Source organism: Chenopodium quinoa, unplaced genomic scaffold (assembly GCF_001683475.1).
Source record: "Chenopodium quinoa cultivar QQ74 unplaced genomic scaffold, ASM168347v1, whole genome shotgun sequence".
NCBI classification, from domain to species: Eukaryota; Viridiplantae; Streptophyta; class Magnoliopsida; order Caryophyllales; family Amaranthaceae; genus Chenopodium; species Chenopodium quinoa.
In genome coordinates, this window is record NW_018745003.1 from 1465085 (window position 1) to 1489448 (window position 24364).

At 40.9% G+C, this 24364-nt stretch overlaps 1 protein-coding gene and 1 pseudogene across 1 annotated transcript; one reads left to right on the top strand and one right to left on the bottom strand.

Moving 5' to 3' along the window:
* Nucleotides 1-476: 476 nt before the first annotated feature.
* Nucleotides 477-6920, top strand: LOC110707789. Its single transcript, XM_021885838.1, has 5 exons — nucleotides 477-1218; nucleotides 1312-1349; nucleotides 3611-3881; nucleotides 4232-4515; nucleotides 6228-6920. Exons 1-5 carry the CDS (start codon nucleotides 874-876, stop codon nucleotides 6655-6657), a joined length of 1368 nt encoding a protein of 455 aa, XP_021741530.1. The 5' UTR covers nucleotides 477-873; the 3' UTR covers nucleotides 6658-6920.
* Nucleotides 4526-6220, bottom strand: LOC110707790 (annotated as a pseudogene).
* Nucleotides 6921-24364: the final 17444 nt, after the last annotated feature.

A 24364-nucleotide genomic window follows, 5' to 3' on the forward strand; every position in this document is an offset into this window, starting at 1 on the left:
ATACATATTATCTACAGATTATTTTAAAGAGCTAAGCTAATATTTTATTCCTTTATTTTTTTTTCTTTGCAAAATTTGGTAATAAGTTCGCTGTAATTTTTTTTAGATTGATTCATAAATAAAAAGTCATACGACATTTACAAAGAGACTTATATCTAATAAATACATGACAATTGAATTAAATAAAAACTTCCTTTCAGCAGAGCTACGATCATTGTTGCAAATCGTACATTCTTCATACCCTGTTTCATATCGCTGTGATTTACAGCCTTCTTCGACGAGTGGGTCTATCGATCTGTTGTAGTCGTGAAGAAATTTTTCGTCTGATTCATCTGATTGTAATCGAAGGATTAACTTCTTTTTCGATCCCGCACAAATCTTTACCCATGAAACAACTTGTACCATACTAAACTCAAAAAACAAAACCAAAACTAAAACAAAGCCCACCATAGGGGCACTTACTACACTCAAACCCACTACAGGGATACTTAGAAACTTCAAAAAGTGTAGTTTTATTGAATTTAATAACAAAAACATGAGGAAACTAATGGAAAAGAGTCGAAGGAGAAATTTAGATTTTTCAGCCTTTGAAACTTTTTTTATTTTTTATTTTTTTCTGAAGATTCCTAGAGAGAAAAAAAAAGAGGAGACGGCTAGGATTTTTTATGTTTAAGTTCACTGTCATTTTTTTTTTGATTTATAAGTTCACTGTCATTTCAATAAGTGCAAATTGAATGAATAGAAAAAATAAAGATATTTTATTTTAATTAGGAAAAAAAAAAAAAAAAAAAACAGAAAGAAACAGAAAAAACGAGAACCAGACTAAAATGAAGTAACCGAATCATCTTTCTGTTTCTCTCACAACCATCAACAATGGTAGCTCACTCTCTCTCCATTCTCTCTCCTCTCCCTTCCACCTCTTCTTCTTCCTCCGATTCTCTCTCCTACCCTCAACCTACCCACTTCTTCAATTTCTCTCGCCTGAACCCTAACTTTCTCTCTCCTCCCCGAGCTTTCTCCGTTTTCCGGCAACCGCCGTCTCCGCCGCTGGAAGATGATTCCACGACGTCTTCGCCGGAGCAATTTTTTCAGAACAACTCCATCGCTGATTTCATGAGGTTTCGTAAAAGCTCCGATGGCGGTGATGGTGAATTGCAGACTGCTGTTGTTGGTTTCCGTAAGAAGTTCCCTTGGTCCCTTTTTCGCCCTTTTCTCAGGGTAATTTCCCCTTTTTTGTAATATAAGTGTGATTAGGTTTGTTGATTTTTGATTTTTAAAAGTTTTAATTTGGGGGTGGATTGAATTTTGCAGGTTGATTTGGTTTCTACTATCCACATTGCAGATAAAGAGTAAGTTTTAACCTAAGTCAATTTTTTCTTCGATTTTCTGTGTTTTTGAGATAAATTGATGTGATAATGGGTAAAGAATTGGAGCTTCAGAATTACCAATTTGATTGAAATGAGTTTTAACTATGCCTTGTTGTTGAATTGACTGAACTGAGGAGGTTTTGCAACGCAAACTGAAGTATATATGATACTAAATATATCAAATATAAGCGCGATATATACTAATGTTTGTTAGTTAACTGAATTGTGAAATGGAGGGGTTAGTCAATAGCACTGAATTAGTGCGTTAATGTGGAAAGTTTGAAGCTGTGAATTTTTTTTAAGGATTAAATGATTAAGTAATAGAATAATCCAATGGAGTAGGTTGCTAACTTGCTACACGCCTATACATGTATTATAGGGTGTTTCCAGTAACGCCTCTGACCCTCTGTCGATAGCTGGAGTTTCCGTGTGTCACGAGATTAGCTCAAGTGGTGTTAATATTCTAAAAACAGATTTTGGAGCAGGACTTTCTCCCTTGCAGAGTGGGGATTGTGTTGTTATTAGTCTTATTACTTCAATTCAAAGTTTTTTCTCCCTTTTTTTTAATACTTGCAACAATCTGACTTTTACACTATTTATTTGCTTCACTCTGACTTGCATTGATGATTTATAGCTAAGAAAAAATATAATTATGTGGAATCTTGTTAGATACGTCTCGATTTATATCATTCTAATATCAAATGTTTATAATTTTTACATATTGGTAATTAAAGATTTTTCATTGTATTTCTTGCTGTGTAGTTACTAAGATTTGTTTCTGTTGCTTCAGCTATTAGCTATCTCAGTGTCACTATTCTTGCCTGAAAATTTGTCCGTATTATTTTCAAAAACAGATTTGTGAGTTCTTGTGTCCTCTCTTCTATTCCTTAGCCTCACAAGCAGAGGAGGGGGAGTGGGGAGGGGGGAGTTTGGGAAATCGAACTATGAGATTATTATGCTTTCTGCCCTTGACATGTTATTATTATGATTGACTAAATTAGCTAATTAGCTCTACATTTTGCTTTCTATGAAGAGGATACCCAATAGGGTAGCATGAAGAAAAGATCTTTTAATTAGCCTTTGGTTTATCCAGTGCTCACCCTCCCTCTATGGGGACTATGGCATTCCCTGATTGAGGTGTAAGGTGTAACGTCAGTGTATAGATTAAATTTACTCTTATAGTATCTTTGGATATGAAGATTTGGAGGGTAAGGGAGGGAAACGTAAGTGAGAGGTTTGTTTCCCTTTGGATGTGACATTAGGAAAAGGAAGGGATATGAATTGGAGGGATTCATTTTCCTTCCCCAAAAGTAAACCAAATCCCTTCATTATTGGAGAAATTTGGAAGGAAAATGGATGCTCATTATTTCCTCCCCTCCCATCACTTTCTCTTTTCCCTCTTTCCCTTCAATGATTTTAATCAAACTCACTGTTAGTTTATTTCATCTTACCCAAATCAGTTACTTAACTAGCTCTATTTTATTTTTATTTTTTGTTTTTTATTTCAAGTTGCTCATTTTTTTTTTAATTTTTTGTCACCGATTTTAGTCAGAACTTGTTTGTAAAATTCTTAGGTTTTGTTACTCTCCTTACTGCAGAATTCAGAATGTGTTATATGAAGTATTATATTTTGGATTCTTCAATGGTTCATCATTGAGTCATTTATAAGGAAATTGAAGAATATTGAAGTGAGAAAGAGGAAATGATGGTCAAGTGTTCATTGGAGCTGCTAATAGCATAATGTACTTGTTCCTCAATTTATTTATTTATATTATGTACAACTAGTTTGATTTGCGTTTAAAACATGTCAGCTAAATTAAACTGGAATTCCAACAGATTGGCAAATTTCTAATGCTTGATCATGCACAGCTGGTGACTTATCACTGAGGCCACATATTCTTTATAGTTTTCTCAGGGAATCTAGTTACTTGAGGTTGATTTGTGGTTAAATTGTAATATTACAGTTGTATTTGAATTTTACAACCTGAGTTATTGGATTGAAACTTGTGTTATCCTAATCGTAAAATAATTCTGTTTGTGGGCTGCACTCCACTGCATTCATTGTTCCCCCCTTTTTTCTTTTCCTTTTTCTGGTAGGTGCTGGGACTTGGGAGGTTATCCCCTTTTGTTTTAGTAGGTTTGTTGATGTAGCTCATGTTGCCAATCAATTAGCCTGCAACTGTCCTTAGATATATACTCACTGTGGTCCTCATTCTGATATACCAATGTCTGTTACTGTGCAGATATTTTACTAACTTACAGAAGGAACTTGAGCCATATGACTGTGTCCTTTATGAGATGGTGGCTAGCAGAGAGAGTTTAGAAAATCGTCGAAATGCGGCGACGAAAAGGAGGCTTAAATCTTCGCGCTCACGAGGCTTTAATATTCTTGGATTTATCCAAAGGCAAATGGCTCGAATACTTATGCTTGATTTCCAGTTAGATTGTCTTGATTACCAGGCGGAGAACTGGTACCATGCTGACTTAGATTTTGAGACATTCAGGGCACTTCAGGTACAATATCTGCTCTAAGATTCCTGTGAATTACGGGCTTGTAATGAACATTCTGCTATTGTAACTTTGTTTTGTTTGTCTGTTATCCCATGTTTTGTTGTGTTGAATGTGATTATAGACCATAAAATGCTAAACAATTTAAATTGGAAGCAGTCGAGTAATTGTGTGAACTTGATTAACAACAATTTCAGATATAACCTAGACTCTTAGGCCTTAGCCATGAGGTTTTTGGTTTTGCAATCTCCTTAGAGGAGGTAGGCATGATTGAGCTCGTGAATGTTGGCAGTTGAAAATGACAGAAAGAGAGGCTCAAACTTGACATATTTTTTTTAATCTTTAAATTCTTTCAGATGGAAAGAGGTGAAAGTTTATTTACCTTTGCAAGAGATATGACCCTCAAATCGACTAAAGCCTTGATACAACCGGAGATTCCTGAAAATCTTGACCCTTGGAGATCCAAGCTTTTATGGGCATCTCGTGTACTTCCTATGCCACTTGTGGGCCTTCTTATTATTGGAGGCATCTGTACTGATGTTGGAGGCCAGGTATCAGAATACCCTGAGCTTGATGCTTTGTCTCGGCTTGATTTTGGTGCTGCAATGAAGGTTTTCCTGGCGAAGCGTCTCACATCTGAGTAAGTATATGGCATGATTTTCTATATATATGCAACTACACTTCATGAATTATCAGCACGCGTTTTTTTTCTTAATTTGAATAATGAATATACAACTATTTTTTGAACTGTTGTTGAATATGAACTGGCCATTTAAAAAAATAATAATAATATTTAAAATGTTGAAGATGGTCCTGCTTAACTTTGAAGAGCAAGTGGAGTCAGTGAAAAGTGTGTGCACTACTACCTCTCCCATTTAATTCAAAGTTTTTACAATTGAGTTCATGACGTATTGGAAGATTGTGTGTATTGCTGAGAATGCAAGATCACAGGATATCTGAATAGTCTGATTTAAGTGCCATTTGCTACTCTGCAACAAATATACAAGGAATTTTGGAGCTATAATAATGATGTCTAACTAATTGTTAAGTGATCTATGGAGTGTCTTCATTCTGCAAGCTTGGGCATCCTAAGTTCGGGCCCTATTACAAAGATTGAATTAAGATTGTTCTTTGCTCTGTTTCTCCTCCTTGTTCACTTACAAAAATAAAGTTACGACTGTTTGATTAATTAATAATTAAAGCCATTGTCACACAAAACATAGGGCTGTTATGAAAGTAATTTTAGTAAAGCTCCATGTTAGTCTCATACTGCAGCTGTAGCTAAACTTTTTGTGCCAGTTGTAGCTGAACTTGGGGGGTTGGATTGGGGCCATCCTTTGGTTTGGACCTGCAGTAGACAACATACAATATAAGTTGGAAGGCACCGAGTATTGCTCCAAATGCATTGCTAATCAGAATATAGGGATCAAATCTGAGAATATGCACTCCAGACAATTTCATTAGCAAATCCAGTTAGGGATAGAGACAGTGGCATGAATTTCTCGTCTTGATAACGTTCCACATAGCAGTAAGTGGTGCTCCGTAGAATACGATCCCAAAGATATTGCAGAATACTCCCAGAAAGTTGGATCTTGTTGTCTGGTTGTGGAATGCTAGAAGCGTGACACTAGCTGAGAAAAGTTGAACCCCCAACTCAGCACTAAGACATACTTTAATTTCATTCCTTTTACTATTCACTGTATATATCCAGTATACAATGACATAAGCAACATTCATAAAGAGACCAATGCAGTTCATGGTTGTGACTGGAATGCTATGTGGGTGTACAAATGGCATAGAATAAAAAACCCACAGGATGCAGTTCATTATCCCAGCAACATAAGGGTGAAATGTGAACTCCTCCACTGATTTTTCTTCAGGAATCTCCAAATTGTAGGCATTGGTGATGCAAGTCGGATGAATGAAGTTAAGTTGCCAATAATTCCAAGAATGGTATGAACACCATTTACATTCACCATTTTGTTGTCTTTAATAACTTGCTGAAAAAGAAACCTGCCAAATCAGAGAAGGATATTAACCAGTCAAGTATGAGAGAATTCAGAGGAAAACTCTTAATAGTAGGCAGTTAAATGCTGAAATTTTTTCCCAGACCTTTTTTTTTTTTTTTTTTCCTTTTTCTTCCTGTGTGCTCTTTCTTTCTTTATCCTTTTTGAGGTTAGTCCACTTGAAAGTAGGAACTTAGTCAACTTGAAAGTACGAACTTGAGTTGAGTCTTTGATGCTTACCAGCATTCTACTCGGTTATAAACTTATAATTGCTTGTTTTGGTTTACCTTGTATGTTCTCATACCAAGGAGTAATTTAACTAATGAAAAAATGTTCCTATGTGAAGGTTCACGCTAGGGACAGCAGATGTGGAAGAAAAATCAGTTATCATTGGTGAGAGAAACAAGGCAGCAATAGATGCACTTCAAAAGGCTATTGATGAGGGCCATAATAAGATAGCCATACTGTATGGCGGTGGGCACATGCCAGATTTAGGGAGGCGATTAAGGGAGGAATTCGACTTGGTACCTACTCAAGTTCAATGGGTAACTGCCTGGGCCATAAGGAAACGAGCTTTACAAAGCAACTCTTTCTCTTTTTTGAGGACCTTAGCTGAGATCTCCGGCTGGCCATTAAATCGTTATCAAACCTTAGCACTCCTTATCTTTTCCTCTGTCCTTGCGTTGGATCTTTGGTTTTGGGAGCTGTTCTTTGGCAGTGCTGCTAATTGGATTTCTGAAATTGCAGCAGAAGCTGGACAGTATATAGGCATTTGACGACTTGGCTTGATGATAGATGGGGTAAGGCTTTGTCGATGACTGGTATATGGGAGGTTCCATATGTGCATGTGTAAATATTGCAGTAAGATACAGTGACCGTTACCAAAAACAAGCAACCATTCATCTCATGGGAGCTAAACTATGGCAGAATGCCAATTTCATTTCAATACCTGTACAATTACAGAGTACTTTTCTCATTGTACCTCACATGTATTCTTTTGATAGTGTCTAATAAATCAAGGTTACCAATATTTTAACAATTTCTGTTTTAGCAAGGCCATTGGTTTGGAAAATTGGCACAAGTACTTCTGTCGGAGGACTGTGGCAGATATAGGAATATAGTAAAGCACTTCGTTTCAAGATCGAGTGGATAAGTTGCATAACACAGTCCAGAATCGTGCTTAAACAGTTTGAGCTTTATAACCAGTCTGTTTAAGGGGTATATTCATGTATTGTAGATAGTCAAATGAGTTTTCATACTGGTGATTTTCTTACATTACCACCACCACCACCTACATCAATATCGTAACCTATTTCAACGATGGAGTCAACTACATGAACAAAAAATTTCGGCTACAAATGATTGTTAAACCTTACAGAATAAAGAGCTATATAAATTTTTTTTACGTTGGCTAGCCAATCGATCTTATCTACTTTGACTGACATATCAATCAACACTGAAATCATGCTTCTTAAATGGAAGACTTTTTCAACACATCAACACCAAGCTCGTCATCAACACCAAGCTCGTTATCTAGAATATACGATAACCCTTTACAGCCATACATGAAAATGTTCATTTCACAGTAATATTTACACTAGTGATGCCGACTCTTAGACCCTTGATTAAAACAAATACATTTGACATGGATTTAAGGATTTAGAAAAGTTAGTCCTACCTCATACCTCTTGACTCAACATAGATCAACCGCGCTAACTCTTTACAACGTTCCCCTGAAACAAAGGAGAGTAACCTATTTGAAAGTGCTAGTGTTGCACCATGTGAGTAGTGCAACTATTGTACGATCAAGTAATTTTTAGGCAAAGCACTAGGTGTATGAGCTATTTGATTCCATTCACTAGTCTTCGAAGTTTTTTTCTTAAGCATTTTGTCTAAATTAGTTTCAGTTTTCACCCGTGCTTATGAATTTTGTAATCATAGTAAGTTTTAACTTGTGTTTTAAGAAGCACGTCGTTTATGCTAATTTTGTGCTTTAATTTGTAACAACACAATTCTTAAGATGAGAAGTGTTGCTCAACATGTTGCATAGTGCTAGGAATTACAATGAAAGGGAAAGTTCAAAATCAATCAACATCATGTTTGTTGAGATGCACAAATCTAATCTATTCATCCCACTCCACTAGCTAGTAAAGTGATCAATAAACCAACTACGCTTTAACCCAAGATTCAAATCAATAAAAGGGGAAAGAAAAGCTGGAAAATTGGTTTGTGGGATATTAGTAAATCTCTATCATCTGAAAATGTTTCTTTTTTTAGTCTTTAGTTTTGGTGCGCTCATATTCTATCTGTTCAGGTTTTAAAGATATAAAAAAGGAAAAAGCTCAATTGTAGTCATGCTAAGCTCTGGAGGTGGACTGTTTAGGTGTTACCACCACAAAATTTATAAACCTTTACTTTAGTGACTTTAGTCTATAATTTTGACTCAACATTTAAGGCCACTTCAATGAAAGGATTTTTTTTTTTTTTTTCTTTTTTCTTTTTTTGACACCCTTCAATAAAAGGATTTGATGTATGTTCTATGGTGTATAATTGCATTACAAAAAGGAAAAGATATAAACATGTTGATTTATTTTATTGTATTTAATTTTTTTTGCCGATTAAATTAGTTGACATAATTTTATTTATATTATTTAGATAAACTGACATTATTTATTTCAAAATGGAAATTCCTTACTATATGTTTGTACAATGATCATATTTCATGTTTAACAAATTTGTTTTGGCTTCTAACCTATAGTCATGATTGCTATAACTTTGATTTTTTTGGTAAGAAGAACAGCTATACTAGGTCAGTTGGTCATGAGTCGTGACATCTCCCAACAATCTCAAGTAAGTTACAAATTAAATCTAGGTTAATGGGGATCAAACCTATAATTTTAAGGTTATAAGGTGAAACTCTTACCAACTACGTAGCACACCAAATACTGCTTGGTGATGAACATCAATTGCGGATCTCAACAAATCTTTGTCAATTTTCGAGATTAACCTATACCTATTCCTCAAACACATCCACCGACCTCCTCTTTCCCACCCCAAATTTTCACAAAATGATCATGTATCTCATCTAGCTTCAAAAAGAAAACAGGTTGTAGTTGCATTCGACATGCTCATTTGCCTTAGGGTAAATTTTCAAGATTGAAGTCGTGAAAAATATGAAATCATTCATTATGAACAAAATTACATCAAAGTACTCCTTAATACATTATGAGACATCATATCAATTTAAGCAAAAATAGAGAGACTTGCCTTGTAATTTGAATTCTTGATCAAAAGCGCGCAACTCTTTGCTATTCACGTACCCCCCACAAATTGCAATGGAAATCAAAAAAACCAGCACAGTACAACTCCTTATACAAATTGATTAGAAATGAAGTCTCTAGAATCTTTGTTTCTATTGGAAATAGATTATGAGAGTAATCTTGTTTCAAAAAATAAAATAAAAATTATGAGAGTAATCTCACGTCTGTAAATTCAATCTCTATAATTTGAAAAAAAAAAAAAAAAGAGCAATGTTGTTAGGAGATATTTTGGAATATCTATTATGTAGGAATATCTTTTCCAAAGGTTTTGAATTAGTTTTCTTGTAACTTAATTGTATAGATACTCTTCTTTGATGTATGTGATTAATAATACTACCTCCGCCCGAGGTTATCTGCAACAAAGGACAATATTTCGGACTCCTAGGCAAAACTTTTAGGGGAGTATTAATTGAGTTTTGGTGGGTTTAATTAATGAGAGAGAAAGGTAAAAATACAAAATTACCCATATGATGATATATATAAACTAAACATTTAAGTGTTGAAAAATAAGGGTATATTTGGTATTTGTAGTGTGAACACAAATATTTGTAGTGGGTTTTAGGTAGTGGGTAATAGGTGGTGGAGGGGACCACTAACCAAAAAAGTGGATAAATAGTGGGTAATTAATAGTTAAATATTACCCAAAAAGGAAAGAAAAAAATTTGTTGCAAATAATATAGAGCACCCATTTTAAGTAAATGTTGCAGATAATTACGCGGCGGAGGGAGTATATATTAATAATTTTTTTATTGAATAATATATTCATAATCATACCTTAATATTAACAAAAAGAATACGGAAATACTCCCTCCGTACATAAAGAATACCTTAATATTTAGGAATAAATATTAGAAATAGGCCACTAATTTAGGGACAGAGGGAATATTATTTAGCAATGTATGTTTGATTGCTACAGTATAAATACAAATTATACAATTATATCATTTATTCCGTCAAAAAAAAAAAAAAAAAGTTAAGTAGTAAGTACGATTGCACTAATTCTTTTGACTAGCCATTCCCAAACATCGTGAACCATTAAATGGCATTTTTAATTGAGAGGGATTTAAGTTAATTTCGACAACTAATTTCAAACAAAAACATCATCCTAGTATTTGCTTTGCTGGAGTAACAAATCTATTTTATTTTTAGAAAGAACGAACAAAGTTGCATGCATATTTCATATTTGTGTAGTTTTATGACTTGTATCCCATTATCTAGTCAATACAACTTGGTTTGGCTCAATTTGAGGAAATATATACGAAGTAATTAAAGGGTATAATATACAGACACATGGGATCATTCAAGCTACTATAATTATCCAACCTTTAGAGAATATTATTTGAAAAATTATAAAGCAAAAAATGAATTCAACAATAATGAAATGGGTAATGCTATATGTAGACATGTAATCCTTAGGGCTACAAATAAGCATTAAATATCTTTTTTTATTTGGTATTAGTTTAGGAATGCATGACAAAATAACGCGCAAATCAGTGTAATTAATGAAGATATTTCCCTAATACTTTCTTCTTTTAGGACTATGTATAGCATTTTCCTAATGAAATACATAGTCTTAAAAAAAATATTAAAAAAATAAATAAATAAATTACGACATTGTAAGCCTATGGCATAAATTGCCAGAATCATAACTTCTATCAGTCTAAAATCAAGCATAAAAGCTTTTAAGAAAGTGCCAAACCATTATGAAAAAGACTAGAAAAAGAAAATGTGACAATCCTAAGAGCAATATTTGGTGGAATGTCATGTAATAGTATACCAAAAACATCAATTTTTTTCTTTTTCTTTATTTTAAATGTTTTTCTAAAGGTTGAAAGGGATTTAGACTAATTTAAATACCCAAAAGGATTTTTAAAAAATGAATAATTGATTCTCAAATTATAGAAACCATTATAATTACATTGGATACTTCTGACAAAGTGCAATTTGGAGCTCAGTTGTATGAGTATGAACTATGAAGGCCTTGAATCTTAATGGCTATGTTTGGCAATTAGCTTTAAGTTGTTTGTTTTTAGTTGGTTGTATCAAATGGTTTGACTGTTTGGGTAAAGTATTTTGTAAATGCTTCATTTTCAGCTGATAACTAATTTTATTTAGTAAAATGACTAGTAGGGATATTGGAATAATTTACGACAAGGAAAATAGTTGAGAATCTTTGGTAAAGAGTAGTAAATTTGATCAACTTATAACTCCTAACTTCCTACAATAATAAGCTTTTTTGATCAAGACCAGTTTGTTTAACAGTTGACCTCAAAGTCTCAAACCTCAACTCTTTTTCAATCCCTTTTCAAAAAAAAAAAAAAAAAAAAAAAATTATTTGGAGGTTTGGACTAGTTAGAGATTTCTTTCTACGTACCAAAAACGTCGGCTCTCTGAACCATACACCATCAATATCTTTCTTACCATACAAAAGTTTTTTTATTTTTTATTTATTTATTTGTTTTTTGTGTGTGTGACAAAGATTCACTCAAAAGAAAGCAAACTAGAAAAAGTAACGAAGAAGCCGACGCTTCCTAGCTGAAGTCGCAAGACGATGAGCTGGCAAAACAGCATCCCGGGAAACCTTCTTTATGAAGTAGACTGTAAAGGCGGATAGGATGTCCCGAAGCTGTTGCTGAACCCAAACAGTCGAAATGTTGGTGATACCTTCTGCACGGAGACTGAAAAGAGTGGCCATACAATCAGTTTGAATCTGCACATGAGTATAACCCGATATTATGCCATCCGTAAAGCAAACAAACATGCAAGAAGTTCGACCTGCGAAGCTGAAAGAGCGAAGCACGCTTGAGCGTCGCCTCCGAAACAAAATGCATTATCCATAGAATAAAAGCACCAACCAGTTCCTGCCCTACAATCGGAGGAATCCCAAGCTCTGTCGACTATAAGATTCATAGTAGGCTGATCATTGCCACAACTTCGAAGGGAAAAGGCCAAGATAGGAAGATTGAAACTAGGAGGATGGGTTGAAAGTTGGTAAAATTGCGTAGCCAAGGAACTACGATGATGCCACTGTTGGCTGTCTGAAAGACTGCTTCAGGAGAACACTGGGCACCCTGAAACCGAATATTATTTCTGAGAACCCATATGGCCCAGGTGAAGGAGATGATGGAGTTCAAACCCGTTCGGAGAACAGAAGAAATCAAGGAGGTGAACCAATGCGAAAAGGAAGGGGGGTCGTCGGTAGGAACTCGGATGCCCAGAGGACCACAAACCCAAAGATGATGAGTAAAGGAACCATGCAGGAAAAGATGATTTATGGATTCAGGGCTGAGGCGACAAAAGGAACAATCAGGGTCTATAGGATTACCCTTTCTCCGCAATTTGCAATAGGAAGCGCATCTCGGAGTAGCTTCCAAATAAAAAGTTTCCACTTGGGAAGAATAGGCAAAGCCCATAACTAAAGGGAGGACAGGCGAACCATCATGAGAAAGACAGTTCGAGTGGAGGATCAGATTTGCCTAGGCTGATTTAGTCGAGAATACTCCGTCCCTTGTAAATTTCCAATACACAAAGTCATTCATGAGCTGCGCCGGTCGCTCAAGACTCAGAAACTTAACAGCAGTGGAAGGAGGAAACAAACCATGAATAAAAGAGGGATCCCATGCATTTGTGCATGGATCGAGAAGAGAAGACACCAGAGTTGGGTGAACCAATCCAGCCGGCAAATCCTTGAACTGCACAGTCGTCCCTGGCACCCAAGAATCCTGAAGAATACGAACCAAAGAATTATTTCCTATCTTCCAACTGAGACCCAGCTGTAGACTCCTAAAGCCCTCTGATAAACCTTTACAGCCCCAAGAAAGCCTATAATCCGCCTTTGATCATGAACATGTAGAAGGGAAGGGTACTTAGCACGAAGAACCTTTGAAACCAGCAGCTGAGGGTGTCGCATAATGCGCCAAGCTTGTTTAGCTAACAAAGTCGTATTAAATAGGCCCTGATGTCGGAGACCCAAACCACCTAACCCTTTAGGCAAGTAGAGAAGGGATGAGGTAGTCAAAGCTGTTTGGGTCCAATTTAGTCAAAATTGGGCCTAAGCACTAAATGATCCAATTAAAAGCCCAAGGTCAAGGTTCAACTCTCCAATTGCACAAAAGTCAAAGGTCAGCCCACAAAGCATGCCAATTGGGCTAAGGCCCAACCTCACCATGTATGATGAGGTATAAAAACCATCATATTAACGTTCATATATTTTTTCTGATACACGTTCATATTCATATCCTCATTGAGATATATTCCACAAAAGCCTCAAGCTACAAACTCTCTTGCATAGTGTCTTCCTTTTACACATTGTACTGACTTTAGCCTCGGAGGGGCCTTCCTCGGAAACACCCCCGAGGCTAGTTTACGTGTGTTTACTGTGCAGGAAACCTTCGGCCCAACACAACTTGGACCGAATCCAGTCTTCTCCATTTCAGCGGACCTTCGGCAAGGTCCCATTGTTTTCACCCGAAACAATTTGGCGCCGTCTGTGGGGAAGACTTTCAAAAATCTTTAAGCCAAATTCCTAACCAAGATCATCTTGCAATTAACTTAGCAGCCATGGCTAAGAACCGCAAGAGCAAAAGCCTCCGTCAAGGAGCGGGCGAAAAGCCTAAAACCCCTACACCATCGCCCTCGCCGGACCGGAACTCTCCCAAGGGTGCCGGCTCGGGGGGAGGATCATGCAAGGAGGATTCCCTATCTCCCGTAATGCATGACTCTCAATATAGGCCGGACCACTCTCGGTCTAGCAGGGGTCAGTCTGATCATAGGACATATTCAGTGTCCCAAAGCCAACCATCGGCTGCGCGGCCTCATTCCCACACTCGGCCGAGGACCCCTTTGACGGGGCCCAGTTCGGAAGAGGTGGCAAGAGCGCTGGCAGTACTCATGGAGGCAATGAGGGCACAGAATATGCCACCGCCTCGTGATCGAACTCCTCCGCATACCCGGCATCAGCGGAGGAAGTTAGACCATGACGGTGGGAAGCTTCCTTCCTTCCGGGAACTGGAAGAGTGGGAGGAGGATTCTTGGAAAAATGAAAAACAGAGGAAAAAGAACCCTCAATTATTTAAAGGATCCTCATCCTCAAGACCAGAAGCGCATAAGAGCAGCAGCTCAGCTTCTCGGCCAGAATCTACTCGTCGAGAACCTGAGACTGTTCGCAGAAGCGTCCTTGACCGACTCGGCGGCCAGGAACCGAGCGTGCGTAGTCGCCTCTCGTACCCTGCAGCCGAGGCCCAGACTTCCCAGCCAGGGACGAAAACCACTCCTACCTCTCTAAGAGGGCGGAGCGCGGTCCCTTCGGCCAGGAACAAGGGCAAGGCCGTTATGCTACCCGCTAGTTCACCATTCGAGCAATGGATACTGGAAGAGCGCGTACCCACGGTTAAAATACCGTCGCATATCACATATGACGGGACCACGGATCCGAAGGACCACGTGGCCTCGTATGAGACTCATATGCATCTTTGCCCCAAATCCGAGGCGACTTGGTGCAAATATTTCCCAACCACTCTCAAGGGGGTCGCGCAAGCGTGGATCTCCAAGGGAGTAAGGCAAGGCTCCATAACAGGTTGGGATGATCTGTCCTCCAAGTTCAGGAGCAAGTTTTCCACGGCAAACCGCCGAGAGAGGACTACCGCAGAGCTCATGAGTCTGCAACAGGGGAAACCGAAAGCCTCCGAGACTACCTGACCCGTTTCAGTAACGAGTCATCAAGCGTCTCCCAGCTGGACCAGGGGTTAGCTGTTTTTGCAATGCAGAATGGCCTTCAGCCAGGAAAATTCCTAGACTTCATGGTCATGCATACCCCGCAGACCTTGGAGGAAGCTCTTAGTGCTTCGGATAAGTTCATCCGAGCCGAAGAATGGAATAAAGCAAAAACCCAACCTCAATCCGGGGGAGGGAAACAGAGGCAAATACCCTTGTCTGAAGGCCAAGGCCATAAGGCAAAGGGAAAATCAAAGGCTCCGGAGCCATCTTTGGCCAACGACCTAAAGAAGGACAGATTAGCCTCATACACAGGCAGATACGAGTCCTACACTCCGCTCTCTCTTCCACGCGCCAAAATTTACAGTGTGACGAAGGAAGAGCAGAGTTACCGAAAGCCGCGACCACTCCCAGAGTGGTATCAGCGAAAAAATAAAAATCAGTGGTGTGAGTTCCACGAGTCTTCGGGCCACAACACTGAGGAGTGTATCCAACTGAAGGACCAGATAGAGGACATGGTCCGGAAGGGATACTTGAAAAAATACATCGCGGATCACCGCGAGAAAAAAGAATCCGAGAGGTCAGCAAAGGACCCTCGGCAGGACCTTGATTTCCCCCGGAAAAACAGTAAAAAGCCGGAGGGGAAATTCCCTCCGATCAATGTTATCTCGGGAGGAATATACTCGCGGAGGGAGCACAAGCGCCACCTTAGAGCTTTGACTCACCAGGTGAACAACGCTGACATTCAATCTCCCCAGTCGCCGGTGCCGAACATGACGTTCACAGCCGCCGACTGCCGGGGGATCACGTTCCCTCATGAGGATCCGTTGGTGATCATCGCCACGGTGGCCAACCACGACGTCAGTAAGGTCCTTGTTGACGGTGGCAGTGGAGCAAACATTCTGTTCCGAAAGGCCTATAATCAAATTAAGCTGAAGCCCAAGCACCTTACGCCGGTGCCCTATCCGGTATCCGGGTTCAATGGGGCTTCAACTTATCCAGATGGGAAGGTGACACTTCCTATCACCATCGGTTGCGATGAGGCAGCCCGGAACGTCATGATTGAATTTTTGGTCATCGACGCTCCTTCAGTGTACAACGTGATTCTGGGGAGACCCATAATTCACGAGATCCAAGGGGTCGTCTCAACTTATCATCAGCTGATGATTTACGTCTCAGACGCCGGCTTCCCCGAAAGGATACAGGGCAACCAAAAGGACGCCCGAAGGTGCAACTACCTCAAACCATCCAGTAGTCGCCCAGACGACGACAAGGATGAGGAGGGGAAAGGAAAAGAAAGAGAGCCAAGCACAAAAAAGCCGAAAGGCCTAAGTGCTTCGGCCCAAGGATCCGTGCCCAGAGAAAAAGGGCCCGAAAGGGAAAAGGCTGACTCCTCAGCTGAACCGCAAGACTCAGAGAGCCAGTCGAGAACACAAAGACTGGGACACCTGCTGACATTGGCAGCAGACCAGATTCTGAAGAGTTCAGTCCATCGGCAATGGACATGGGCCAACAGACTAAAACAGTTGAGTTGGCTGAAGGAGATGCTGAGAAATGTGTAACAATCGGGATGGACCTTGATCCTAACACCCGTTGTGAACTTATTCAGCTCCTTCGGGATAACAGAGATGTGTTTGCTTTCTCGGCAGCTGATATGCCCGGGATAAGTTCAGACCTCATCTCCCATAAGGGTCCATGCAAGGCCTCTCAAAATTGGAGATCTTGCCCTTCGGAATGCTGCTGCAGTTCAGAAAGGCCGAATCCATGGGAAACTCTCAGCTACATGGGAGGGACCTTATGAAATTTATGATGAGCTTCAGCCAGGGACATACCGACTTCGGCAGTTGGATGGAACTGAGTTGGAAAATCACTGGAACGCTGATGTACTGAAAAAATATCATGTGTAAACCCTTCGGGGCAGAACAATCTTTGTAAGTACATTTTGAACTAATGAAAGGCCTTGGAGCCGCCATTTATATAAATATTTACAACTTTTTATCCTTTCAAAATTTTCTTTGTTCTATCTACTCTTTAAGGGTTTTTTATTCAGCCTCGTCTGAAACCTTCGCCTTCGGGTAACTGGGTTTCAGATTGCTGACAAAACTCGTCTTTTTAAAGAACACCGGTCTTTCAGCTGAAGTCAATCTTCAGTAAGACTTGTTCTCCAAAGACATGAGTCCATGGACAATTCTGGGATATAGCCTTAACTGAGCCTTGTATCCCAGAGAGCCATTATCCGAAACATTGCCTTAAGTTGGCCCTGTGTTTCGGGTATCCATTTTTCAAAGATAGACAGAAAATTAAGGATAACAGCAACAGTTGAAAATTTTTAAAATCAGCCTCGTCTGAAACCTTCGCCTTCGGGTAACTGGGTTTCAGATGGCTTACAAAACTCGTCTTTTTAAAGAACACTGGTCCTTCAGCTGAAGTCAAACTTCAGTAAGACCTGTTCTCCAAAGACATTAGTCCATGGACAATTCTGGGATATTGCCTTAACTGAGCCTTGTATCCCAGAAAGCCATTATTCGAAACATTGCCTTCAGTTGGCCCTGTGTTTCGGATATGCATCTTCTTTAAGAACACTGGTCTTTCAGACAAAGTCAGTCTTCAGTAAGACTTGTTCTAAAGAGGTTAGTCCATGGGCAATTCTGGGATATTGCCTTAACTGAGCCTTGTATCCCAGAAAGCTAATATCCCAAGCATTGCCTTCAGTTGGCCCTGTGTTTCGGATATCCAACTTTCAGACAAAGTCAATCTTCAGTAAGACTTGTATCCCAGAAGCATTGCCTTCAGTTGGCCCTGTGTTTCGGATACCCATTTTGAAGAAGTAAAGAAATTGCTTATTCAGCTGAAGTCATACTTCAATTTCTGGGGGGGCAAGAAGCACTCAGTGCAAGTATGTTCGTCAGAATTGAAGAAAAGAGCATTCAAAAATAAAGCAACTGAAGAAAAGAGCATCAAAATAAAGCAACTGAAGAAAAGAGCATCAAATTAATATTTCATGCTCAAAAATTGAGCTACAAGTTCAATAATTCAATATCGGCAGCCGCCCACAAGCGGAAAATAACAGTTGCCGAAATACGTACATAAGCAAAAAAATAAAACTGCTGTACGACAAGGCAAGCTGAAGCAAAAAACAAGGCAAAAAACTCAGAAAGCGGCAAGTCTAAAGTTAAGCACATGATGAACCGCAAGATTCTGAAGACGACTGCCCGAGTTCCTATGCTTTAGCCTGAGGATCAGACTGATCAGCGTTGAGCCCCATGGTGGCCTCAGCCCCAGCAGCAGAAGAAGCGGGCTTTGCACTTTGCCGAGCCTCCCTTTCCCTCTGCTCAGCTTCCAACTCCAGTCTCTCAGCTTCCTCTTCGGTTTCCTCAGCCTTAAGAATTTCAGCTTCGGCTGGAGTTGCATACTTCATGTGAGGGTCTTCGGGATTCTGGACCCACTCAGCACATTTAGACCAGTCCAGCTTCGGCTCAGCATGAAGGCAGACTCTTCGGCATACTCGGAATCCGTTTCTGAAACCCATCTCATATTCCTCTTGGGTATAAACACGGACTTTGAGTAAAGCCTCAGCATCAGCCAGCTTTTTCTGGGTCTCCTCCAAGTCTTCCTTGGATTTCTTCAGCTCATCAGCGAGCTTGGAGGAGGAACCTTTCAGCTCATTCAGCTCTTGCTGAATTTGGAAAGCCTTTGTCTGAGCTTGGGCCACTTCAACTTTCTGGATCAGCAGTTGATCCTCAGCCTCTTGGAATTTAGCTCTTTGGGCTTCAGCAGCAGCAGCAGCCTCTGAGAGTTGGACGTCTTTGGCCAGGAGCAACTCTTCAGCAGCCATTCGGCTGGCTTCAAGAGCCTCTAGACGCTGCTGCACTTCAGCTTGTGCAGCAGTTCCTTCTTGAATTCGGCTCTCAACAGCAGCCTTGAATTTGGAGACGTCCACTCCCATATGCTCCTGGAGGAATTTTTCCCCTTCCATCAGTGGGGGAAAAACTTCCTTCTCCATAGCATCGCAGAAGGTTTTCAGGGCTTCGGCAGCTTTTTTCCCGTACTCCTCAACCTCCTGCTGCTTCTCTTCAGCTGCTGCTTGCTTCAGCTTAGCAAGCTTTACTTCCTCTTCAGCCACCTTCTTGTCGTGCACAGCAGCGTCTACCCTATCTTGTAGGGTATCTATCAGCTCTACAGTGAGAGTCTGATTGTGCACGAACTGAAAACAGGAAGACAAAAATAAATAAATAATAAAAAAAAATATATATATATAAAGCTGAATTTCGGAGGAAATGAAGACAAGGAAAATTACCTGCATCATCAGCAGTTGGTTAGACCTGGCTGGGTCAGGAACTGATCTGCTGGATTCGCCCATCCCAGCAGTGGCCTTCAGCGACCAGATCCTTGCCCTGTCTACTTCGGACATGCCAGCAAAATTGCCGAAGTAGGCTGCAGCTCCTTCTCGGTTTTGACCCCATATGAGGTCCCAGATGTGGTCTGGGATTGGAATTCGGGGGGCCGAGAAACCCATTTCTCCAGAATGCAGAGTCTGGAAAGAAGGGAAGGATGACGATGGAGCTTGATTAGCTTTGGTTGTCTCAGCATCATCCTTCTCAGAGGAGTCAATTACTATGACCTCCTCTTCTTCAGGGGTGAGGACGAAAGCCTCAACCTCTCTTGCGATGTCTGCCGTGAAGCCCTCAGCGCTGGACATCACGGCATCCTTATTTTCGTGCTCATCAGCACTCTTCTTGATTTCTTCTTGGACCCCTCCCTTAGGTTCGGGAGTTCTCTGATCCACCTCCATCTCAGGAGGTGGCGGAGGGGTCTTTTGAGGTGATTGGGGTGTTGGCTGGGGAACCCTCGGCGATCCGTTGCCTTCCTCAGGTTCCCTTATTGCGACGCCGATGGTCATCGGCCTCTGCTGAAAGTCATGAGGGCCGATGATGGCCATCCTTCGGCGCCTTTTCAGAAGGGGCTGCTCGTCCATATCTGAGTCTGAAGACTCTTGTATTTGGTCTTCGGGACGAACAGGAGCTTTGCCTTCTCTGTGTCTGTTACTCTCTTCAGACTGTAACAGACAGGGGGGAAGAAGAATGTGAGTAAAAAAAAAAAAAAAAAAAAAAAAGAAAAAAGAAAAGAAAAAAGAAAAAAGAAAAGAAAAAAGAAAAAGTTGTCTGAAAGCTCACCGAGGTCTTCAGCAAAGCCTCGTCTTCTTCAGCTGCTCTAGCTGCAGCTTCGGCTTCAGCAGCTCTGGAGGACCCTTCTCCTCCTTCGCAAGCCTCAAGTACCCGTGCAACCTCTTCGGCTGTGCGGGCCGCTTCAGCTTCTTCGTTCAGCAGCTGAAACCAAGGGTCTCTCTTCTTCCACCAAGGCTTCTGCCTCTGATACAGAGCAACAGCCTCAATTTGGAAGTGGGAAGAGTCTAGATGAACTTCTCTATGCCTCGGCTCAGTGATAGACGGGGCCCGTTCAGTTACAACTCGCTCTTGGTTGACACCAAGACGAGCGTAGTTAATGCCAACGTTGGTCTCGTCCCGCTCTGAAAAAAGGAAAGGGGAAAGTTTAGCTCAGATAGATCGGCACAGCATAAAAAAAGCAAAGCGAGAGAAGAAAAAGAGGTAGTTAAAAAGCCTCGGCCCCAGCCGAAGAAGCTTACCATCCTTAAACTTTCGGCTGAGGCCAACAGCTGCTAGCATGTTCTCTTGGAAAACGTAATGCGTATCGGGGAGCCAAGTCTCCGGGATATGCTGCATTCGACCACTCCCCCCCGGGTTCGGCAGCTTGCCGAAGATATGTTGCTGATCCAGGTTCGGATCCGCCCCGTTATCTGCGGGGGGACCTAGACTTCCCATTTCGGGATTAGGCTCAGCTAAGTACCGGGGAGCGCTGAAGACGCAAGGGTGGCCCGGATCTGTGGGTGCCCTAACCCAAATCCATTGACCTCTCCAGTCCTTGTCTGAAGAGTCGTTTGGCCACATGGTCAAGTATTGGGGCCGGGACTCAATCCGGTACCACCCAGAACCATGGCTTCCGTGCCCACTTTGAATATTTGGCACTAGCCGATGGAGCTTTTTGAAGCAGTGCAGGTTCGGCACGTACTTGAAGAACTTGCAGACCCATAAGTATGTCATCACCCTTCGGATGCTGGTGGGGGTTAGCTGACATAGGGAGATGTTGTAATGGATCAGCAAGTCTCGGACGAAAACGTCCAAAGGGAACCTCAGCCCGTACTGAAGCTGTCTCGTGTACACCCCCACATACCCCGGGGGTGGACGATGGATTCTATCGGATGCTGAGGGCATTCGGCACCAATATCCATCAGCTTCAAAAATGCCGTAATGCAACTCAATTTGCTCGGCAAATCGATATTGATCGGCGTTCTCTACCCACCATGAGTAGGGGCGGTTCTTTATCATGGCCGAAACGACTTCGGCATTCTCCCATTCTGAAAACCCAGGGAGGATATCCCAAAGGACAGCGGGAACTTCATCATCCCGTCCAGAAGCGCTCGGCTCATCCGTTCTTTGAGGAGGAGCCGAGGAAAGGGGAGTCGCCCTAATCCCTTCAGCAGGGTCAGACTCCGGCCTTTGACCATTCCAGGTCCCAATCCTGTTCCTAGGATCGGGAATCGGCCTTGCTCTTCTTGGAGCACGGGCTCTACCTCTAACTCCTCTTGCCATTGATTATTTCGAAGAGAAAAGTCGAAAGAAAAGGGGAAGGAGTTCGAATTCGAAGAAAAATAAACTGAAATCAAAGGAATTTACCTTAATCTGAAGCGAAAGTTGCCGATTTACGAGTTCGTAGTGGCAAGTCTCAGTTTCTAAGCTCAATGCTCGGGGAATTTGCGAAGTTTTGATGCGGGTTCTTGGTTTCTCTCTCGAGGAATTCTGGGTTTGTGTTGGTGAATAAGTGAGGAGAATGACGCGCCTCTGTTTATATCTCCAGGTACGGGATACGAAGAGTCTGTGCTTTAATTTCTCTTAAATACCCACTAAGTAACCATTAAACACATGATCTTGTGATTAAACTGCCCATTATCCGTCCAACTTCCGCAATCATTAACCGTTGTTATCTCATTAATTACGGTTTAAATTCAAATTTTTGGATCAATTAAATCATTTACTTCCCTCCTTTTCTGAATTAAATCAAACCCGACCCGTCATCCTTCCAAATCGGGTCTGGGGGGCAAGTTGTTTGGGTCCAATTTAGTCAAAATTGGGCCTAAGCACTAAATGATCCAATTAAAAGCCCAAGGTCAAGGTTCAACTCTCCAATTGCACAAAAGTCAAAGGTCAGCCCACAAAGCATGCCAATTGGGCTAAGGCCCAACCTCACCATGTATGATGAGGTATAAAAGCCATCATATTAACGTTCATATATTTTTTCTGATACACGTTCATATTCATATCCTCATTGAGATATATTCCACAAAAGCCTCAAGCTACAAACTCTCTTGCATAGTGTCTTCCTTTTACACATTGTACTGACTTTAGCCTCGGAGGGGCCTTCCTCGGAAACACCCCCGAGGCTAGTTTACGTGTGTTTACTGTGCAGGAAACCTTCGGCCCAACACAACTTGGACCGAATCCAGTCTTCTCCATTTCAGCGGACCTTCGGCAAGGTCCCATTGTTTTCACCCGAAACAAAAGCTATCCCTTTAGAGTGAGAATTCGATTTCCACCAAAACCGAAGTAAAAGATTATTAATTTTGTCAGTGACCGTAGAAGGAATCTTGAATACCGAAAGAACATGATTAAGAGAAGCCACCAGAACGGAGTTGATAATCACAAGATTAGCTGCAGCAGATAGATGGAGGGAAGCAAACCTACTCAAACAACTAGCCACCTTGTCAATGAGAGGTTGGAAAGTCTGGCACTTACTGTGCCCCATATCCACCGGAAGACCTAGGTAAGAACTCAGGGAAGGTTGAAACTTAAGTTGCAGAGCTAAGGCTAAAAATCTCGGTAGTCATCCGGAACATTAGGACTAAAATGGACAAAGGACTTCTATGAATTTTATCATCTGGCCCGAGATGTCACAAAACCTTTGAATCACTTGAAGAACCTCAGTACAAGCTGGAGGAGAAGGCTGAAAGAAAAGAAGGGAGTCATCTGCAAAGAACAAATGAGAGATCGAAGGAGAATGCCTAGAGATCTTAACGCCCCGAAAGAGGTTATCTTTTTTTGCCTTACGAATCATAGCCGAAAAAAGTTCCATACAAAGACAAAAAGATAAGAAGACAAAGGATCCCCTTCACGAACCCCACGAGCCGGCCTAAAAACTTTTGTAGGGTTGCCATTGACCAAATCTGATAAGGAAACCGTAGAGACGCACTGTTTTATGATGTGTATCCAATATGACAGGAAACCAAAGACTCGAAGGACTTGCCACAGAAAGTGCCAATTGACCCTGTCGTAGGCTTTGTTCATATCCAGCTTCAAAGCAGAAGACATAGTACAACCCCGAGAACGATCCATATAAGAAAATAATTCGTGAGGAATGAGACTGTTGTCAGACATGAGTCGTCCTGGAACAAATGCATTCTGGAAATCCGAAACAAGGGAAGGTAAAACTCTCCGGAGTTGGAAAGAAATACATTTAGCAACGCATTTGTAGAGGACGTTGCATAACCTTATCGGTCGGAATTGAGAAGGCTATTCGGGATGGTCCACCTTGGAAAGAAGAATGATAAAGGTACGATTCCATTCCCGAAGCATATGACCATGCAGAAAGAAATATTGCACCGCAAATACAACCGAGGGGCCGACATCAAACCAATGAGACTTAAAAAAGGCAGAAGTGAAGCCATCAGGCCTTGGAGTTTTAGATTTATCAATGCTGAACATAGCTCACCTGATTTCATCATATGAAATTGGAGTAATTTCAAGTTTTTGACAATCCGAAAGATGAGGAAGGTCTAGAGCATTCCAATCAAAAGCAGGCAAGTTTACCGAATCCTGAGAAGTACAAAATAGCTGTGAATAATAATCCAGAATAATCCTGCGAACACCATCGTGATCATGAACCCAACTTCCATTTGAATCCAAAAGACCTTGGATTTTGTTTTCCCGGCGGCGAGCCTGAACATAAGAAAAGAGCAGATGGGAATGACAGTCACCCAAAGCGTCCCACTAAACTTTAGCCCATTGTTTCCAATAAAGAAAAGCGGTCTGAGATTGAGCTATTTTGTCATCTCGCAAGGAAAGAAACAAATGACGGTGAAGCTTGGACTCCAAGTTCTGAGCCAGGGGAGATAGTGAAGAATGCAAATCCTTCCAGTTGATGCCCCAAAACTTCTTATGATTAATACACCATGAAAGCAACTTGGTGCGTAAGTTCTGCAGTTTCCTAGAAATAGCATACATAGGAGAACCCTTATAGTCCAAAGCCCAAGTTAATGATATAATATCCGCCACTTCCTTTGATAAAAGACACCAGTAGTCAATTCTGTAAGGTCGGCGAG